General features: G+C 32.5%; 2 protein-coding genes and 3 non-coding genes across 8 annotated transcripts; 2 read left to right on the top strand and 3 right to left on the bottom strand.

Moving 5' to 3' along the window:
- Positions 1-425: 425 nt before the first annotated feature.
- Positions 426-737, top strand: K09F5.4 (uncharacterized protein; the record flags this gene model as incomplete). The annotated part of the gene is made up of 1 exon (NM_001375072.1): positions 426-737. The coding sequence occupies one exon, from the start codon at positions 426-428 to the stop codon at positions 735-737; it is 312 nt and encodes a 103-aa protein (NP_001361975.1).
- K09F5.12 lies at positions 572-693 on the bottom strand. Its single transcript, NR_071572.1, has one exon. It is a non-coding gene; the product is annotated as an Unclassified non-coding RNA K09F5.12 (non-coding RNA).
- Positions 738-4,037: 3,300 nt separating the features above from the next.
- kvs-1 (BTB domain-containing protein) lies at positions 4,038-20,671 on the top strand (the record flags this gene model as incomplete). Of its 4 annotated transcripts, none has more annotated exons than NM_001373368.2 (13): positions 4,038-4,123; positions 14,648-14,738; positions 14,941-15,162; positions 16,044-16,225; positions 16,604-16,646; positions 16,736-16,888; positions 17,437-17,491; positions 17,590-17,616; positions 18,047-18,161; positions 18,210-18,392; positions 19,052-19,281; positions 19,334-19,433; positions 20,179-20,671. In NM_001373368.2, 13 exons carry the CDS (start codon positions 4,083-4,085, stop codon positions 20,234-20,236), a joined length of 1,500 nt encoding a protein of 499 aa, NP_001360715.1. The 4 variants fall into 4 exon arrangements, with proteins under 4 accessions (NP_001360715.1, NP_001024489.1, NP_001361979.1 ...); NM_001375071.1 differs by lacking the exon at positions 17,590-17,616 and adding an exon at positions 19,566-19,645 and having other exon boundaries at positions 4,083-4,123; positions 20,179-20,624; NM_001029318.5 differs by lacking the exon at positions 17,590-17,616 and having other exon boundaries at positions 4,042-4,123; positions 20,179-20,626.
- Positions 5,070-5,210, bottom strand: C53C9.4. The gene has a single exon (NR_131728.1). It is a non-coding gene; the product is annotated as an Unclassified non-coding RNA C53C9.4 (non-coding RNA).
- Positions 11,650-11,726, bottom strand: C53C9.5. Its single transcript, NR_071571.1, has one exon. It is a non-coding gene; the product is annotated as an Unclassified non-coding RNA C53C9.5 (non-coding RNA).
- Positions 20,672-21,937: the final 1,266 nt, after the last annotated feature.

Below are 21,937 nucleotides of genomic sequence, written 5' to 3'. Positions count from 1 at the left end.
CCCCCTATTCTATGACAAATTTCAGTTTTATTCAGTTTTGGCTATGAAAAAAAAGTAAATCTACTTTAAAATTATTTTTTGGCATATAGGAAACTACCGTGTTTTTCAAAAGTGAGACTCGAATATTTTTGGTGCCATCAGCCGAAGCTACATAAATTTAAAAAATACTGTATTCACTTTAAGTCGATATTTATTTTCTCCTTAATGTGAAAAATTCGGTTAACACTAAAGTCGATTGACAAAACCAGTTTTAATTTATAAAGCTATCTTTTGAAAAAATTTAAAGATGGAATTGAAAAAAAAAATTGTTTTTCGATTCTACAAAATTTTTTTAGACTGATAGGTGAAACTCTTGAACGGCTCAAAAACCTCTGTTGTCATTATTCTGAATACAAATCCTAGTGAATGAAGATTTCTACGAGCCAATGAGAGCGGAATGCAGGAGAACAAAAATGGAAAAGGAGGGGGCACACAACACAATAATAAATTCTGAAATGAGATCGACAGAAAAGAGCGAGAAGCGTCCACCGCCTTTCGGAATGAATATGTTTTTCTTTAGCATCCCCCTCAAAGCTATGTTTCTTTTTTTTGCGTGCATGATACCAACTGGACATCAAGGGTGGACACACGCACAATATTTGATGTCCGAGAGCCACCCAAATAGGGACGCCTGCAGTTACATAATGTGCGGGAGTGGTGGCCGCCATCTTATGCTTATTCTCGTCCAGGAGAAATAACGTGGGGGGGGGGGGGGGAACACGTGCCCTTCTTTTCCACTGCCCAATGTCACAGAAGAGTCTTTCACTCACTTTCTTTCTCACACACACACAACTCACACGCCAGCCACCCTCACACCCGGCTCACTTCAACAATAAGTGGGTGAGCACCGCCTCCATGGGTGAGATTTTGCTATTCGAGAGTGGAAAACGAAGAAAGGAGGGGGAACATGTCAACGGGAAGGAAGAAGACGGACGTGGTCAAATTTCTAGGATTATGTGAGATTACGAACGTATTTTCACGAGGGCTAGTTTTGGGTAATAGCCCAAAGGGCAAGATGTTTCTGCAAAATGAATTTTCAAAATTCTCAAAAGCATACAATCTCACTGTTATAAAACTGAAGGAATCATTTGGAATAGACTGGGAAATATAAAAAAAAAATTAGGAAAAGGCGGAACTGGCAATGATTATTGTTTATATGGTTACAAACGAGCCAGCCGAATAAAACCTAACAAATTTCTGATAATATGATTTCCATTGTTTCAAAATGTTATACTTCATTAGGAATAGCGGTGGGCGTAGAAAAATTTCTTAAATGTAAAGAACAATTATACAACTTTGACGGGGTATCAAAAAAAAACAGAATAAATTGGTTAACGGCGTGAAAAATCTTTGGGAATGTATTCTATAATTCATAAAAACTTGTTAGGATTCCTAACTTGAAATTTTGTATGGTTTGGTATGATGTTATTTTTGAAAATTGTTTTTATTTTTATCCTTAACAATCAAGTCTACTATTTAACTAAAAATTGTAAGTCGATGTGAAATTTTCATTGGGAAGGTTAAAAAAACCACTCCTATGGTGCCAAAATAAATATCATTGTAAAACTTTTCAGACAAGTTTTTGAAAATTTTTATTGATAGTCAAAAAATGGCAATTACTCACTTTTTGCCACCTTTTTCAAAGCCTTCTATCAAAAAAAGGTTTCTTTCAAATTGTATGTCTTATGTTTTAAATAATAATACTAAAACAATAAAGAAATTCGGATATGCGACAGTGCTATAGTTTTCTCAAAATGTGACGAAAACTCATGTCACTTTTGACTGTCAATAAAAATTGAAAAGCCTTTTTTTTAACAAAAATTGTTTAAAATTCTTTGAAACATTTTACTGATATTTGTTTATATTAGCACCATAGGAGTAGTTTTTTAGCTATTTCCCCACTGCCGTATAAACGTTAATAAAATCTCGTTAGAAAATAATAATTTCCGTTTTCAGTCAAGGTGCAATAAAGAAAAAAGGTATATCTTCCTGAACTTCCGCGTAGCTCAAAACTTGTGAATATTGTAAAAATCTACACAAGTACCGAAATATCAAAACATTGTACTTTTGACATATTAGAACGCATATGAACGGTTTTAATTGTTTTTTGTTGTAAGAACCACCCTTCTGACTATCTTTCCTTTTGATCAAAGCAATTGAAATAAAGGAATAATAATAAGCTACCTTAACATATAATCTACGAACTGTAGAAAATTCCAGAACTTTAGAGAACTGTTTAGAAACTGAACTTTAACGAAATGTAAGTTTTCTAATAACCATGAAAAACCTGTTTTCTTAACAGAAAAAAGTAACACAATCGGAAACTTCATGTATTTTCTTCAACTAGGTTTTTTTCGTTTCTTCTCTTCTGAATTTATCTTTGATGTTTCTTCTCTTCTGAATTTAACTTTTTTGAAATTAGTATAAGTAAATGTGATAAGTTGTCCAACCCCTTCTCTGAGAACTGTCCAATATTTATACGTTATTTCACAAAATAGGTATAAAATATTGAATATGAAATCAAAAAAACTACCTAAAATGTGAAACAAACTGCTCAAAAAAGAAGAATCGAGAATGTGTTTCAATACTAATAGTGAAAATAAAATGAAACATAAAAAATTAATTTGATGTGTGTTTACCACCGATCCATTTTGTTTCTAATGAAGATGTGTTTCGTTTCTGTAAAATTAAATTTACCGTTTTCAAAAACCGAATTTTTAGTTTTTTCTAGTCTTAATGTTTTATTATCGTTGCTTCGTTAATGTTTTCTGCACCTATTCAAACTTGATGCTGCATAATTCACAACAACCACGTTGAAAAAGTCGTTACATGTATTTTTGAAAATACTTACTTCTTAGACAGCCAATTCAGTTTTTTCCAGTTCTTCCACTGAGCTATTTTTTTCAAAAAACATATGTCTGCCCGCATACTTGGATACTTTCCTGTATGCAATTTTTCTGAGGTCTCAGAAATCGGACACTCATCCGCTTTTCTTTTCAGCGGCTAATCTGTTGATAACACGATGAACGTTTATATTTGTGAAACGATTTCGAAAAATTGTGCAAGATTATCTATGACGGCCTTCACTGGAATTTGGATATCCGTTCATATGTTTTGAGTCATTTTCAAACTAAATTTTTTAATTTTTAATTTAATTTCGAATTCACTCGAAAAATTTTGAAATGTTTTCGTCTTTTTTTAATATATTCCCAAAACAACAGCCACATTAAAAAAATTATAATTTCTTTGTTATACTGTTCATTTTTTAAGTGTTGAAAAATGCTATTAAAACTCCCCCTTCCCGCCATAATTTTCTATTTCAAAAATCATTTGCTCTGGGAACTTTTTGATATATTTATGACTTTGACTGGTTCATATGAGTTGGTTCACTGCAGTTTTTTGCTAAACATAATTTTTAGTTACGATAGTTTGGAGTTTTTTTCCCGGGTAGCAGCTGTTCCATTTAATTCATTCCAAGTTTGCAGATGGAAATGTTTTTTCTTGTGTTCAAATTTCATTCAATTCGAAAGTGCTGTCAGGAATTCCCACATGACGGGAGCCTGGTGAACACAGCCAAGTTCAACGGTTTTACGATCAAATCTGCGATATCTTACAGCAGAATTTGATTCATTTCATCGTCTATCCTCCAATCTTCGGACTTCAAAAAGTAATTTATTGTGATGAGTCCCACACGTTCTGAGGTTTCCGCAAGTGTTGAAAGACGCCAAAGTGAAATGAAAACAGCTAAAATAAGCGATGACCTCTGAGATTTTTGAAACTTTCGTTTTGCCTGCTGGACTTTTAAGCCCCGCCCACATTTTTTGTTCTCCTCCCACATTTGTTCCATACCGCTTCTTCAAGTGCCTTGTTCTTTAGAAAAAGTGGCTTGTTCGTTTTCAAGATTTTACAGGAAAACAGGAAGAGTTGATTGAAGTTCAAGTATCATCAATTTTTCAAACTCAATCAAAATTCTTGTTTTTCACATCTTGTTTTCCTTTTTTCAGATCATTCGTCGTCTCACCTTTTTGTGGAATCTGTGCAACATGAGCACGGAAAGGCTGATGTATCTCGATTTAAATAAAGGGTAAGTGTTGAGTTTTTGTTTTTGTTTATTTAATGGAGATTTGATGTCGTTTTGACTGGTTTGATTGATATAAAAAATTTTCTCAGGTCTGAAATTTAGAATTTTTTTTTCAAGTTTTTCAATGTTTCAAAATTGTTCTAAAGAATGAACGCAGAGTACGGCCACAGGGGAAATGACTCAAATTTTTCATGTGGTTCTTAAATTACTAAATATCATAATAAAACATAATAAAAATTTTTTGAATTTTTATTTCGATTTGAAAATAGTGAAAACTTTATGCCACTTTTAAAGATATCTTAAGCACTATGGCATTAACCCTTTTCTATGTTAGAATGGGAAATTCTTAAAAACTAAATGACCAAAAGTTGCAACTAAACAGTCGAATAATGTTCAGAATTCACTCAAATTTTTGTGAGCTTGGGTGAATTGCCAAATTTACAAAAATGTGGATTACTTAAGTTATTTCCAGCGCTGTCCCTAAAAGTGTTTGAATACGGTTAATTTAAAAAAAAGTCCAATGAAAAAATTAGCCTACTATGTACGTCTCTAAAATCTCATAATAATAACCAAAACTCTCTGAATCTGAAGCAGTTAAAAAACTTAATTTTTCCTGAAGCTTATATTCACAAAACTAAAACTATAGTTTCTGAGAATATAACTACATTTATTCCGTTTTACTCAACTAATGAGCCAGCTTCCGAACTCATTCCCTACAGGTTTTACGTCACTTTCAATCTACACAATTACTTGCTTTGTGAGCATTTACCAAAAACAAAACTTAAAATCAGAGACTAAAGATACGAACCATACCTAATTCATTCTTGTCAACAAAAACTATCACAACCACAAACTTTAAAAATTTCAACTACGAAGCCTCTACTTCTCTCATCGTTTTATCCACATTCACCATACCCCTTACTCCGGTTGCGGTCGGACACAGGAAAAAGTTGAACAAAAAGAGAACATAGCCGCAGATGGGGGTTCAATTCATCAATTAGATCTCTGCCACTTTTTCTTTCGTTTCCGAATCTGTCTCACATTCTGAAATAACTAAAGACGCTGAAAATGATGAGGCGATGTAAAAGCTTGCGGTACGTTTTTTTTGTGTGTTTCTCTGTGAAATGGTTTTTTGGTTTTTGAAAAACTATCGTTAAAAAAAAAAGAAAAAAAAAGGAAAAAACCAGCTTTGGTATTCGAAAAAAAAACGAAGATTCTGTGATGTGAAAAGGAGTTCACCATGAATTCCTGATCAAGACTTTTTAGTCCATGTTCCTCTCGCCTCTAAAGCTATTTCCTTTTTTCTTATCTTTTTGTTCAGCTTGCAAAAAGTCGAAGATCCGAACCAAATCGTTTTCGAATTTTTAATTTAGAACTATGAAATTTATTTTTGGAATGAGGAAGGAATTTGAGCAATGCTTTTATTTAAAGGTTTTCTGGTCTTTTGTATAAGTCTCCCCCAACGACTTTCGGATGCACATATTGGTTTCCTGTAGAGTTGGAATATGTCAATTAGCTGCACTTTTCTTTTTTAGAAAACAAATGAAATGAGGATCAATATTGGATTTTTTATTAAAATTTGAGTGGAAATCGAAAAAAATGGTTGAGAAAAAAATTGGTTCATTGGGAAAGACTCTTGGAAGAAGCAAAGACAGTAGTTTTTTAAAAATTTGTTTGGGTAAATCAGAGAGAAAAAGTAATTTTCAACTTTATTTATTAATTTTCCCAGATTTCAACAGAATAAAAAGAGTATCGGCAGTGAGAAAATGTTTTAAAACTGTCAAAAACTGTAGTAAACATTTTCAAAAAATTTTGAAGTTATATATGTACACGCAAAAATGGTGAAAATCTAATTTTCAACCATCATAATTTTCAAAGTCGACCAAAAAAAAATTTTTTTTGCATGTTTTATAGTTTTAATGCATTTTAATTGGCTATATTTGAACATTGTAGATGTTAGAACTTACGACAATGAATAAGAATTCTCAAGGTGCCACATTTTCTGAAAATTTGCTAATTGTAAAAATTTTGACAGGAAATTTGGAAAAGTTTTAAAAAATTTTGGAATTGTTTATTAATAATACTTGGCTTGGCTTGGTATTTTAAAAAATTGAAACATCATACTAAACACATCATCTAAAGTTAAAAAACTAGTCGATTGATCTCTAGGCAACTTTTTGCGATAATAGTTGTTTCCACGTGGTAATATGATATTTTGATACTTCGCAAGAAACAACGACATGGTGTTTCGGCCTACGTCAGAGTTAGGCTGCTCACTTCTTTTGAATGATGTTCAAGAATATTATCAGAAGAGTATCACTATTTTTCAATAATGTTGGTGGACCAGAAGTGAGTTTTATGTTAAAATGTGCAAAAACGTGATCAAAATATTTCATAAAAAATTTAATGTAGTTTGATCAAAACTTTTGCTCGCATTTTTGATTTTCAATTTAATTTTCTAGTTGCCCATATAAGAGTCTATATCTGGAGCAGATTGGAAAATTTTTTTACGTTTTGATAAATATGTCAAGCATAGCCTGTTAAATCACTTTTTATCGCACTATTTCATTTTCGAATATAGCTGATCTGAGTTTAGAGATCCTTAACTTTTGAATGTGCCACAAATCTTGACAGTTTGACTACGTCAGCCTGACCATGTGTCAATGATCATTCGAATTTTAATTTACTTTTGTCGATCAACCTTGTTCGATGACCCTCTTGACAGAAATGAAAAAGCGAAAGAAATTTATTCTGAATAAGCTTTTTTACAGCTTTCAAGTCTTTGCGAGAATTTTTACACACAGAATTTGAGAATTTGTGTTTTATTTGATAATAGTAAGGTAACCTCTAAAAATGAGAATAACTAAATCACAGCACCAAGCGGGAAGCAAGATAAATTAACTGAGAATTTTCTTGTGCACTGAAAATCCGAGTTAAACGTTCTAACAAATCAAAGGTCATTCAAGTGTTTATTGCATAAATATGCATTACTTTTACAGGACAATTGCTCAAAAAATGTTTCTTAAATGTTTTCATAAATCCGTGAGCGCTTCCTTTTTTCTTGTTTTTGTGTGTTTTTCCTCATGTTCGGAACACACAATTTTTCCCATAAACGAAATGGTGTCAGAGATTCTGAGGGTTCTTCAGTATTGCCGAATTGCTTTCTTCGTCTTCCATTTCTGTCCACATTTTTGTTGCATCCTTTGACTTCAAATTTCAATTTTTCTAGTAAAACATCAGCCATGTTTCTACGATTGCTAGATTTCTTTTTCTATTTCTATTTTTACTCGAAAATCAGAAGTATTTGATTTGACAGCACCGCCAACACCCGCCAAGTGTAATAGAATTTGTGCACCTTTTTGGTGGCCGCGCACCTTTGATTTCTTGCGCTTTCTCGAAAAAAGCAAGTACCTACTACCTAACCACATCCTTATTTATTTTGTATTTTTAAGTTTTCTGTCTATCCACCACTACATCACCATTCCGATGCACTTTTTTTGAAGGGGGAAAATTCAAGAAGAACACAAACGTTTGAAGAAAAGGCTTACCATTTGAAGTTTGTAGCGAAAAAATCAAAACTTATATATCTTGAAAGTCAGAGCATAACTAATAGAAAAAAAACGTACCTGGAAATTTTTGAAACCCCTCAATTGAACAGCTTTCAAAATTAAATTTCAAAAAAAAAAACTATGTTTTAAATCACAACACGTTGCTAACCTCCCATGATTTATTTCCGCTTCCGTTTTTTTTTTCAATGTTTTTTCAGCCTCCACACGTAAAATGTTGTAAACTGATCCACTCGTAAAATGACCCACTGATCAATATATTTTATCATTAAAATTGAAAAAATACGGTTGGAACGGAAAAAAGGAACCGTGTTGAATTTTAATTATTTTATTTTCAATAAAATTCAGTTGTTTTGAAATAATTTTTGAGAAAAATAATCTCACTGATGTTGACTATGAATTGAATCTTTTTACTACCACAACCCTTACCCGCCTGCATATGAAATTTTTTATTTCCTTATTACGTTTTACTTAATAAGCGAACGTTTGAATCACCCATCTTTGTATGAATTATGATTTTGAATTTAAAAAAAAACCAAACAAAAAACAGAAAAAAAACACACAAAAGAAAATCCCAAAGTTTGGAATGACAGAAAAAACCAATTGAACATTCATGTAGAAACTAATCTAAATGAAGCCATAACAAGAGATGAGCCGGAGAAAACAAAGAAAAGCCCCGCTCGTATTCTGCAGCATCTCGCTTAGAGACATAAGAAAAACTCAAAATCTAAATCTTTTCACCTATAACTACCTGGTATCCTCTATTCAGTAGACATATTCACATGAGATTATGAACAATAGTTTCTATCTCTAACATGTGATAGGATGATAAGAAAAGTGCTTGGCCAGATTGTAACGTCACAATTACACTTCAGTTTCTGGAAAGAATCAGCTTAACAATTCTTAAAACTAACTTCCGAATTCACAGACAAAAACTATTTTCTCTTTCTGAACACGCTCTTCCGTCCTCACCAAGTTCATTTTTTTGAAAGCCCATTAAAGACCAACTGGCGGTTTGTTGTCACTTGATCTGCACTTCCTTCTTAATCATCCACGCTTCAAAATTATGTGCATTTTTCTCATTTTTATGTTATCCTCAAAAACAAAGTTTCGAATGTTCGAAAAAAAACATTCGCTTGAAGTTTTTTCTATAAGTAAGATTACTCAAGAATGTATAAAACATTGTGTGAAAGTTTTCGAACATGAATTTTCTCACGTTTTTTCTTATTCTTTTCTTTATGCCAAAGAGCAGAATAGTGACAGCAACTGCGGTATCCGCTTAAATGTAGTTACCAGCTCTTTTTTTGGTTTGTTTCCTGATTGACTTGTTGGTCTTCTGATCATTGAGATGAGACTACAGACACGTTTTGAAATTGAAGATGGGCCACCATGCAGATATTAGATATTTTATTCAAAATTTCACTGTTCCTGAAAACTTTATTTCTTCAAGTTCAGTGTTAAATTCAGTTTTTTATTTGTAAATGTACACAGTACCGCAAAAAAATGAGCTCTTAAAGATGTTATTTTACCGCAAACAGTTTATGTACAACAAAATAATTCGTGATCTGTTCTTGGTTTTCCCGAATTTAAGTTTCTCAAATCATAGCATCAACTAACTTCTGAAAACAACATTCGTGCAACACTAGAGCATAAGAACTCAATTCTCAAAACACACTTTTTCTGAACAAAATCATCTTTCCTGTCAACCCGGTCTGATATATTCGAGACCGGGCAAATTGAAATGAGCATAAAAGATGTCACTAGCAGGCGACGTGGCAATGCACGCGCTCGGCTATTCGCTCTTCCACTGATCGTGTTATTTTCATGATTCGATTCCGATTAGCTAAGAGCATCGAGTTTTATTTAATTTCACTTGGTCACATTTGAAACGCATACATCATTCCTATCTGTTTGAATTTACTACTGAATTTACTATAGATTCAACTGAAAAATGTATCACTACGTCAGGTAACCTATTTTTGTTTTTATTTATCACATTTTGAGGAATGAAATTATTTATTTTTTTATTTGCATAAATTTATCAAGAATAGAATAGAAATCAGACATCAAAAAGTTTCGGAGAGAAACGAAAAAACCCTCGAAAACGCCAATGCACAAAGTTGTCGCGAAGATGTTTCATAAAGAGTTTTATTAGGCTTACATATGCCCTCAATTTGACCACTTGTTGTTCAAATTATTTTTGCGCCATCTCTATCAGATTAGGCTTTTCGATTTGAAAATCCAGTTCTGATCCTTGCTCATAGCTCAAACCGCAGGCAAATTTTCTGTCTTCCTCCGCCGTATTTTCAATTCTTTTCTGAATATTCTCACTTAATAGAAACTATGTATCAGCGATTCCGGTAACTTTAAATCTTCATGTGTTTTTTGAATTAAAAAAAATTAAGTAGCTACTAGCTTACAGCAGTTTTTTCCTAATATTTCATAACAGTAAGCAAACGTGTTCTGTCTACAACAACTAAATTGGCTTCACATATGTAACCTTACTAAAAATTGTATTTAAAAAATACAACACGTACTGTTAAACATCCGTCAATCGTAGTGATAGAATGGCTAAATACCATTGTTACACTTCTCAAAAAAGTTTTCGTAAAAGTGGACATCACTTTTCTTCACTTATTGTGAAGTCTTGTGTTAATTTTTTTCAAAAACTTTTTTGGAAAATTTGGCAAATGCCAACAACTTTGACTTAATATTTCCAAAAATCGATCATTTTTAGAGTGTCTCATAATGTTTTTTTTTTAATTCAATAAGTATGATAGTGACAGTCTTGAGGCAAAATCCACTACACCATATTAGTAAGTATTTTAGCGTTTTCATTTTTCATAAGTTCAGTTTGTACATTAAAAAAAACGATTTATATTTTATTAATTTTGTTTTGTTAATATTCATTATCCTCGTATTTTTTTTCTACACGGAACGCGCGTTCCATGAAGCTTAAAATTATTTTCAATAAATTTATTGAAATTTACACCCATAATCCTTTTCTGTGAGATTATATCTAATACGATAGACACGAAAACAAGACTATTCAATATTTTATCAAATTTGACCTGTATTGTTATGCTCCTCACTTTGTGTGATTTCTGAAACGTTATTTTGTCAGAAAATTACAAAAAAAATCATAGAAATACAATTCATTTTCATCATTTGTAGCATTCACTGGTGAGCCGAGACGTACATTTTCTTCTATTGATCTCAGTTTTAGGCATCGCAGTTTTTAGAAAACTAATTGTTTCGTTTGTAGTTTGCAAAAACTAAAATAGTTCCTCATTAGTGACGCTTCTCAGAGCATAGACAGAACACAATGTGAACAACTTTTCTGGATATTTTAAACATCTTCTCACTGCAATTTAAATGTTCTTTATTTTATTTTATGGTATTTTTCCGTTAGACTTTTCATTTCAATTACAAAAGGATTTAGTTTAAGGACTGTCACTTGTTCTTTTTTTATTAGTAGAAAAAGAGCAGAGCCTATTCTCAGAACCGCTTCCCCTTTAATTTTCTTCTTGACTGTCCAAACGGGGATTTGAAACAGTAAGAAAAATTAAGAGAAAATAATTTGAAGATTTTGCGTTTTCAGTCACATTTTCTCGAACTTTCTGGATTATTTTTAACTGTTCTTCTTAACTCTTTGTAATAAAACTGAGTGGACAGTTACTGACAATAAACTCACGTGACAGCCAATCATTTTTTTTGAAAATTTCGCATCAAAAAAATAAATATTAAAAAAATGAAGAGATGCATCTTGGAGAAAAACAACCAAGGATAAAAAGGATTGAAGTGTTCATGATGCTTCTTCATGATGCTTCTTCATGATGACTCAGTTATTCTGCTTTTCTGGTTATCAAACTCGATTACTAGCGAAAAAGAGTTGAAAAGTCAGGGGCAACATAAACGCATCCCCTTTCTTGATATCCGTTTTTTCCTTAAAAAGGTTCGTCTCGACGCGCTCATTCAATCATAAATCCCGCTTCGTGAGCCCTCAACAAAAACCACAAGAACTTTCACTTTGAGAACTTCAAGGTCATATTTTATAAAACTAAGAAATATCAGCTTACAGTCATGTTTGCCTCAAAAACGTAAGTGTTTATTGGTTCTCAGATTTAACTTCAAATATCTTCAAATCCTAATAAACAAAACATCACACCGATAATTGAATAATCATTTGCTCATTGAGTCTGAATTTGTCACACAGCACACACACAGCGTCTTTCTCTGCCAAAAATTGTACTCATCCCACCTGACTGATGCTAGACGCAACTAGAGGCAAAAAAGAAGAACACTCAAAGCAACAGAGAGTTTTGGTTTATAGACTTTTATTCTTTTCTTTCTTCTTGACTGATTCCAAGTTTTAATTTTACTTATGTTTGGCGATGTGTAAGTTTGAAAGGACAGCTCGTTAGAGATGTAAAGTTTAACATCAAAAAATAATTTTTGCTTTTAAGATAAATTTTTCTATAACAAGCCTGATTTCCTCAGCTTTTGCAAAGCAGCTCACATCTTTTATAATGGTTTGTAACTTAGTTTTTGAACTTTTAAAGTTGCGTTTCAAAAATTGAGTGAATTTCTCAGGGATATTTTTTTAATTTCTAAATTTTCAGTTTGTTGAAAAAATCAAAAGGTGTTAATGAGGGAAATGGGTGATAATTTTATCCAATTGTACACAAATATTAACAATTTCCCCACTTGCAAACAATTTTTTCTGATAAAAGTAGGACTGATCAAGTTGAAAAATTCAAAAATACATCATTTTTTATAACTTGTGAACATTTGAAAGCTTTACGGTTCACTTTGTCATACAAATGATGAATTCAATAAAATGTTTATTAGGTACGGCTAGCTTGACAACAAGTAGTGTAAGGTTATCAGTAGGTAGTTAAATCAAAACGTGAGATTAGTTTGCTTTCGAATTTTTTAAGTTGTTTTTAATTAAGTTTAATAAAAATCATTAAAAGCAATATAGAATAATCAGGAAGCACATTGGAGCCTCATTTTTGACCAATTGCATTTAAAAAAAATTAAGAATAAAACTCTCTGGATTCCTTTGTGAATGTGTAAAGATATACTTTGGAATGTTCAACTCAGATTAAGTGCAGAATTGATCCACTGTGTAGATTTGATAGAGACGCATCCCATAAAATACTAAATCGCATAAAAACGTAGGCGGCAAACTAAAGGCTCAAGTTTTATAGGTTTTTTGCCCTTTCCAAGGCGCGTCCAAGTTTCAACTCTTTGGGGACGGTCGGTCATTAGACATTGGAAAATTCGATGCTCCGTCAGAACTTTTTTTCTATTCTTTCTCGGTCGACTTCTGAAGAATAAGTTTTTTGGTCTTGACAGGAGTGTGTCAATTCATTGCACATGTCCAGAAAATGTATTCTTATGCTTTATCTTCCAAAAATGTGTCATATTCCAAACCCAAAAATTCTCCACTGTCGGAAAATTATAATCAACGTACTCACTCCGATTAGGCAGACAGAAATATTAAATTCGAATGAAAACTTATACTTTTTTACGGCAGCTGATATTACTCGCATTCTTTCTCTTTGCTTTACACTTTACTTCCATTAATATTTCAAGAAACATAGACATATCCTTCAAAAAATTTCTTTCGCTAACCTGATTTACTTTTAGTAGAGTGCCACTGAATTTGGATCATTAAACGGATTACTTACAAGGTATGAAATCCAATATCCAATATTCCTTCGCACTAAGGCTTCAGTTCTGGCGCGCAACTTTTTGGCACAACATATTGTTAAAGTCTAATTATGCTAGGGTGATAAAGTTTGCAGCGTGCATATTTTGTAAATTAAAAACTAACAAACCATATGAAAAGAAAGTGTTTTTAAAATAATTCCCAAAAAATGTTTTTTGTAACTTCTGTATTATAGTTGCTGGACCCCAAAATATTATAATTGAATTAATATTCGTGATGGTTAACATGTATGATTTTGTAATTTTTTAATGTTTAGGTTAGAATTGGATTTCCTGGGATGCGAAATGCAAAAAGAATTTCCATATTCATTTTTAAAGCTTAAAACCCTTTTGGCGTTCAGCTACCACACAAATAATTTTGTTAAACAACAAATATGCTCTTTAACATAAATTGTATTATTTGTTTCTATATTTAAAGGTACTGAAATTTTAAAGCTGAATGTAAAAACCTCACTGTTTGGTTTTTGAGCTTTCTGTCAGATTTTTCAAACGCAATAATTCTACTTTTAGTGCATTTTTTCGAATTCCCACGATAGAAATGTTTGATCGAATATGCTTCCTCGTCTACTTTCCATTTACGTAACAGTTTAGTTATAGAAAAAATATATGGAATTGATGAATGAGGAACCTGAAATCGGGACTAGAATTCATAATTTAGAGACACTGAGAAAACATATTCTCTCAAAAGGGGCAACGAATAAGCCAAAAAGTTTCATTCAGTTCAGTTATAATGAATGATTCTCATGAGATTTTTGGTTCTCTTCATTCTCGTTTCTCCCCATTTTTTTGAAGAAGTGTCCATCCTTTTTTGTGTCTTGGAGATGCTCTATCTTGTAAGCATCCTGTTTGTAAGCGTCTTGTAGAAAATAAAAATACACTCCACTACTAAGTTCGATATTTTGGGCTGAAACTTCCGGAAGCTCCTCCCTCGCGTGGAGAATAAGAACGAAACCAAGTCAAAACAACGACTCGAGTTCTTCTTTGGAATATCATTAGACTTGCCTATATATTCATAATTCTCAGTTTCCGAGCTCTCATATTCATGATCAATACACGTAGCTGCCGTTATGTTGCATTAAGTACTAGTGACAAAGACAGGTGATTTTATAGTGCGTTGTTGGTGATACGGCAATGCCAGTGTAAAACTGCGACAAAAGATTTTCTCACACACTAAGACTCTGCTTCTTTTTTTTCTAGAATTGTATTTTCCTCTTTTTCATTTCAGCAACCAAATTGCCATGGTGATTCCCAGCACCAGGAAAGGACATGCTGCATCTCGTGACAATTTTGGCAACTCTAACCATCATGGTGACGAGGTGAGCTACTAGATCAGTGGTCCTTCCTCGACTCAACGAAATAGAATAGTAGAGTAGAACTAAAGATGAACCTTATTTTTTGTGTAGGTGGCGTGTATGTGAGTATGACCTCACAAAAGAGAAGAAGCCGCACAACTCGATTAGGAAACAAAGAGCATGTGCGCCCTCGCATTTGACAGAGGTTTTTATGCTCTTTTTCCAGATTGTGCACCGACTCAACAATGGGAGACGTTCAGAGATAGATGAAGTAAAGCCCGACCTTGTGTCAGGGGCCGGCGACACTGTGATCAAGTTGAATGTTGGAGGGACATCATTCAGAATAAGGATATCCAGCATCTTTGCAAGATCGGCGGACGAGAAACTGTCCGCGTTTGCACAATTAAACCATGAGCAGAGACTTCAAGCATGTGACGCGTTTCTTATGGTTGGTGAAGCACCAGTAGGGTCTGAAAATTTAAAAATGAGGCGAAAATACATTATATCTTCATAAGATACTCCAAAAATCGAATTTTTCAAAACTTTACCAAATTGGCAAAACTGGGAAAAAACTGTTGCACGTTTGAATTTTGCAATGATTTGATATAAAACCAAAACATTGTATAGTTAAAAATTATAATTTGTAGAAAAATATTATATTAAATGAAAAAAAGTGAGATCTATAATTTAAAATATTTTTTTCACTTTTTATTATGATACTCCGTTCTTTTAGCACTATCGGATTAGTTTCAAACCTTTTCCTTGTTCTCAAAATGCCATACTGATTTTTTAAACTCCTGAAATTTTTTTTGGGAAACACATTCACATTTTGAATTATATATTCACAAAATTGATATTAACTCAGCTTCAGGGCAGAAAATCTCACCTGTGCAACGAGGAATGTACCTTTATGAAAAGGGAGTGCTTCTTTTAAATTTTAGAGTAAACCTCAATGCAATTTTAAAAAAAATTATTTTGTTACACCTTTATCATAGAAGCCTGACACTAAAAAATTACTGAAATAAGCTTTTGTTGGGGCTCGAGCCTTAAGAAACTAAACCTTTAGCGTACCCGAACATTTTATTAGCGCCCAAAACAATACTTTAGGAGTTGCTTTTCAAAAAATGAGCGAAGTGTGTTGCCAAATGTTTTTACGGTGTTAAAGAATTTTTAGGTAATCAATTGGAAATTGATATTTTAAACTTTTGCTGTGAAAGTTTTAATTCATTTTTTTCTTATATAAAAGTTTATTCTAATTATCCTTGTGCCGGTTCTCCAAAATCTATAAATAATTTAGCTGAGTATTAGTAGCCGTGTTACTATTTTCAGCCACAAGAGGAGTACTACTTGGAAAGGTCGGCTGTCCTTTTTGATTCGATCTTCAAATACTACATATCTGGCCAACTACACAGACCGCTTGATGTATGCCCCACAGAATTTGCCACCGAACTCGCCTACTGGAAGATAAACGACGGGCTCATGTCAAACTGCTGTTGGAGGGGATACAATATGTTAGTTTTGATTTTGTTTCAGGATTGTAAAACAGGGAGAAGCAGTTTTGAACAGAATGAATCGAGAAAAAAGAGATAATTTTAGAACAAACAAAAAGAAAAATGTCAGAGAAGAAAAGTAAGTTTTAGTGAGCATCACGTTAATGACGATGTTTTTACCTACCTACTCACAAATCATAATTTCACAAGTTTTTATTTTATTTTTACATTTTGAAGTTTTTACGTTCCTCATCCACATGTACACCCATTAGCCGTGTTCCCTTGCTTTTAAATAATAATATTCACTAAAGTTGAAATCACAAGTTATTTGAATAATAGACGTGATTTATTGTGCACTCATCTTTACTTTTTTATGAATTATAATTTTCGATTTTACAGGAGTCCTTCACTAGAAGAACTGGTGGCCCCGAAAGAGAAAAAAGTAAGTAAAAAGTATCATGGGAAACGTGAGAAGTTTATGTCTACTTTTTATCAATTCTGAATAATTTATTCATCTAATTTATTCTGCAGATAGAACTGCACGACCGTTCAATGCGCTCACGGATTCATCAATTCTGCGAAGGGGACGGCTCACTTTTCTCGACTTTGTTTACTTTTGGCAGCATCACTTTTGTTCTTATTAGTGTTATTGGACTGGTTTTGGGATCCATTCACGAATTTCAGGTGGGTCATGGGATGTTTCCGGGGAATATTGGAATAATATTATTGGGGAAGAAAATTACTGCGCATAATCTGGGACGGCTCCTGAAGAAAAATAATTGTGATTTTTTTAAATAATTACCGTTTTTTAATTTAAAAAATGTTTTAGTTTTTTGTTTAAGGTTTAGTTTTTTTTTTAAATCACCATTTTAATTTTTTAAGCCATAATAAAACATATGTTTAATTGAATTTAGAGACTTAAGTTTATTAGATTTAATTTCCCAAAAAATGTTTTTAACCATTCATTTCTAACATTATGGTATACATTTACATGTGGATGTATATTTTGATACTGATTTCATATCTAGGCCTTGAAAATAACTTGTTACTGATTCTGAATAAATGTACATAAAATTTCCCGTCTCAATTAGAAAATTAGTAAAATGTAATTAAAGTGATTAGAAAAATGCAAAATCCATCAGTTCCTAGATTTAATAACCATTTCATTAAATGCTGTTCTTTCGGGTCTGCCACATAAATTGCGCAATTCTTAATTTAATCAAACTTTTAAGGTACCTATCTATAAAAAAGGAGGAAAATCAGAGAGGATCAGCAACTGGAGTATCGGTGAGTTTTAGTAGTTTTCTGTTGTCTTTGCCTTTTCAATTTTCTATTCTTTTTATCAAACATTTCGGTAGACTTAACCACTAGAAAACTTCTTTCAGCCGATCAAAACGGAACTGACTCATCAGGTGGTTTATTATTTGTTATTTTACAAATACATATAATGTGTATCCTTTTTCAAATTATCTAATCGAGTGCTTATATGTTACGTCGTTGATGAGTATGCAAAATGTTCATGGAACAAGATTCTTGTTTTTTTCTTTTTTATGATTTCGAAATGTTAATTTTGCGGCATTTGATCTTTGACATATTTTTTCATGAGCGCGTTTTTCTTATTTTAAACGTTTCTTGTTTTGCAAATGTGATCCCGACAACAATTTCAATTAATTTTTATCCACTTCTAAGCTTGAAACTGATTACGTTGCTGTGAAATTTGTTATCAACCTGATTCATTACAAAAGTCATTGCAAGTTTATTTGGACTGTGCCAATTGTCAATAACCAAAATATAATCAAGTGTAGAAAGTTTTAACTTTTAACTGAAGTTTTTAATTTTCAGTGGAAAACGAAAACATTATATGGGAGCCACATCCGATTTTTGGGTATGTGGAGACAGTGTGTATCATCTGGTTTACTGTAGAATTCATCGTACGGTTAGCAGTTACACCAAATAGGTATCTACAATTTTAAAATATATACGATTAATAATTGGTAAATTGCAGATTCCAATTTTTGGTGGGAATCATGAATATTGTCGATATGATCGCTATTATTCCATTCTATTTGGAACTCGGGTTGGCGTTGTTTGGAATTGATGTCGCTAGTCTGAGTGACATTAAAGGAGCATTATTAGTTGTTAGAGTGCTCCGTGTGCTTCGTGTTGTGAGAATTTTGAAACTTGGAAGGTGAGTGTTTGCCGTAAATCTAGAGCAGTCGGTTAGTTTAGAATTTTGTTTTTCAAAGAATTGAAGATATATGTATGTGTGAGAAACTGTATTCTTAATAAAAAATCATGAAACACAGTTTTTTGAGCATAATGTTAATTATAAATAACTGTTCGTGAAAAAAAAATCAATCGGTGCTCAGATATGAGCACATAATCCGTGTGGTCCTGAAAATAGAGTACCAATACCTCTGTACAAATCTTTATGATTGCAATTCAACTAGTAGTCATGTTTCCGTTTGTTTCGAATCTGTGAAAATAGATAATAATTGTCAAAGTATACAATTAAATGTAATTTTAGATTTAAAATCATAGTAAAAAAATCAGAAACCCTCAAAATAGAGCAGTGCCCTTTGAAAAATTGGGCGCACTGTACATATACAATAACTATAGGAATAATAAGGTAAATCAGAAAATTTAATAAGAAAATAATTCAACCATAAGAAAACTAATTCCAACTACGAACAAAAAGCTATAACTGGTTTTTCCCAACTTTTAAATTTCAGCAATTAAAAAAAGTAATCTGTATATTTCAGTAATTTTAGGAATGTAGATAACCCAAACACTTTGATAAATTTTGTACTGAAAAAAAGCAAGAAAAAACATAGAAATATCTTCCAGATACTCATCTGGTATGCGAACATTCGCTTTGACACTGAAAAGTTCCGCTCGCCAGCTGGGAATGATGGGAATGGTCCTGTCAACTGGTGTCGTATTCTTCTCAACACTTTTATATTTCGTCGAGAAAGACGAAAAAGACACGCCGTTCACTTCGATTCCAGCTGCTTTTTGGTGGGCAATCGTCACGATGACAACTGTTGGATATGGAGATTATGTTCCTGTGACAGTTCGTAAGTATTTCTTTCAATTTTCACTGAAAGATGTTCTAAACATTGATTTCAGCTGGAAAACTGATTGCAAGTGGAGCAATTATCAGTGGAGTATTGGTACTTGCTCTTCCTATCACTATCATCGTTGACAACTTTATGAAAGTTTCTGGAAAGTGAGTAACTGTGCTTTATATTTTTATATTTGGTAACTAAATTCTTCTCTGTGAGAATTCACTAATCTAGTTAGAATAATAACCCGCACAGAACATAAACTGTTCAAAACAATGAATCTCAACCCTTTTCAGTATTGACACACAAGAGTAAAAATGTATATACCTAAATATCATAAAAATGTTTGTACATTTCCCCGATCGAAACTATCAGCGTAAGTGACAATCAATGGAGCTATTCTTTTCATCGTCTTCTTCTTCTTTTTTGCCTATCCGTGCACAATTTAACCCTCCACTGTCTCTCTTGCTTCGAGCACACAGTCTGCTCGGTTTTTCTATCGAATAGTTCATTTTCACTCTTTTCCGCACGGCTTGGCTTTGTTTCAAACAATTTCCCAAAGCCATATCGTCCTACTTACACGTTACACATTCACGGCTGAGCGGGATTTATTTGCGTTGAAGCTAAAAGTTTAATTGTGTTTTTCCCGGCTTCAATTTTCATGGAGATAACATTTTTCATAATTCAATTAAGTTTTAACGCTATTACATTCTGCAATGGCCATTGTACATTGAGGTATGTACATAAAACATTAACAGTAAGTATCTAATAATTATGATTTCAAGGTATCTTTCTGTTTATTTCTTAGTCGAGCTTTATTTCCATTTTAATTTTTGGTATACTATTCAGTTTTTCAAACTTTTCAATGTTTTTCGGTTCAATTGGGTTTGCTAATCAATAAAATTTCAGTGTGAATGCCAACATCTTCTCATCTGCAAACCAACGACCTATTGATGTGGCAGAATAGAAACAAATACCATTTTAACTGCGGTTTCAAATATATATATATATATATAATTGTTAACATTGATATTTTTTTTTTCAAATATATTAACTTACATTTTAATATTATTTTTCTATTTAGAAAAAACATATACCAACATTTTGGAATTTTTCTCATGACTTGCATTTCTGTTCAAAACTTTAAATAATTTACTCCTTGGCTCTGTGTAAGAAATTAAAATGCAGCCGCTATGCGGAACTTGACGGTTATCTCTCAAACCACCAGTAAGTACTAATTTTTTTCTCTCCATCTTAATTGTATTCATTGACCCTGAGAATTTGATACATAATATGTTATTAAAACTCATTGATTTTGTGTGTGGAATTGAATCTGAACATGAATTATTGAATTATAGAACAATTGAATTATTGAATTATAGATAAAAGAACAACAATTAAAAATATTGTACAATATTCGAAAATAATTTAGTTTTAACTTAAAACTTAATTAAAAAGCTGTTGTTTTTAAACATTCTTTCATGCAATGACAATTTTGGAACAGAAGTTATTTGAAGGGAGTGTAATATTTTTAATTATTCGTTTTAATAAACTCACCGTATTCCAAAACGAACTCAATTACAAAATGAGACTGCGTAATTAGTTTCAAAACTGTTTTCGCTTTGTTGAAACCTAATCTTTATTTAACCATTGGTTCTATGCATATCGCAGTATTTCGCTTTAAAACACCTAAATTAAAATAAAAACACATTAGAAACAACCAAAGTATACAATGAAATGTGTTTTTTAGCTGTAAATATTAAAAAAAACACTTTTGTATTAAATATGTTTTCATTGTTATCATTATAATTATTTTAAGTTCATTTAAACAAAAAACCACCCAGAGTTACATTTTCCAGAATTAGATTTGAACATGTGCGACAAAAATATTGTTTTCCTGAGCAAAATGTATTTACTGAGCATTTGAACTTGGCTGTCTACAAATAAAACTCCATAACACATCTCTTTAGTAAAAAAACACTGGGATATCCCATATTGACTCAAAGCATCAAAGATGACAACATGTGACTTAAAATTTATCCAGTCAGTCACCCCTGCTTGCAACATCCATAAAAAACCAATCTCTCTGTCTACTTCCCCCGTCCTCCTATTTTCTTCGGCGTTAAACATTCAAAAAGCAGAGAGCAAGCAGTGCGCCAGAGGGGAGCTCCCCCTCGCTGTAATGCAAACAATAAGGAGAAAAGATAACGAGTTGGTTGTGTAGATGGATTTTGAGCCGTTACCTACTTGAAGTTTTCCCGGGATTACTCTCTCCTACACGTTGTGTCTTGCCGCCGCAGTTGAGCTACCGAAACTTTTTGAGAATGAGATTTTTTGAATTGCAAAAAGCAAAAGAAGTAACAAAGCAAAAAGAAATGGTGAACGGACTAAATTTGAGATAACCAGATGATATTAGAACGGGATTGATTTAGTTTTCAAATTATAATTTGACAAGGGCTGTTTCAGAAGATAGATTGCCAGTTTTCAAATTTCAGAACTGATGAAGAGTTCAAGGTCACGCTGAAGCAGTTCGATAAGGATTTCTATAAACTTATGTACCGACTGCTTCGCCTCACTCTTCTGAAAAAAAAATCTAGAGTTCTATTTTTACATTTCTCCTTTCAACTTTAACCAGTTTTCCAATCCACGCAAAATCCACGCAGAAACT

Source organism: Caenorhabditis elegans, chromosome X, assembly GCF_000002985.6.
Source record: "Caenorhabditis elegans chromosome X".
Taxonomy (NCBI): domain Eukaryota; kingdom Metazoa; phylum Nematoda; class Chromadorea; order Rhabditida; family Rhabditidae; genus Caenorhabditis; species Caenorhabditis elegans.
This window is presented reverse-complemented; position numbering and strand designations above follow the sequence as displayed.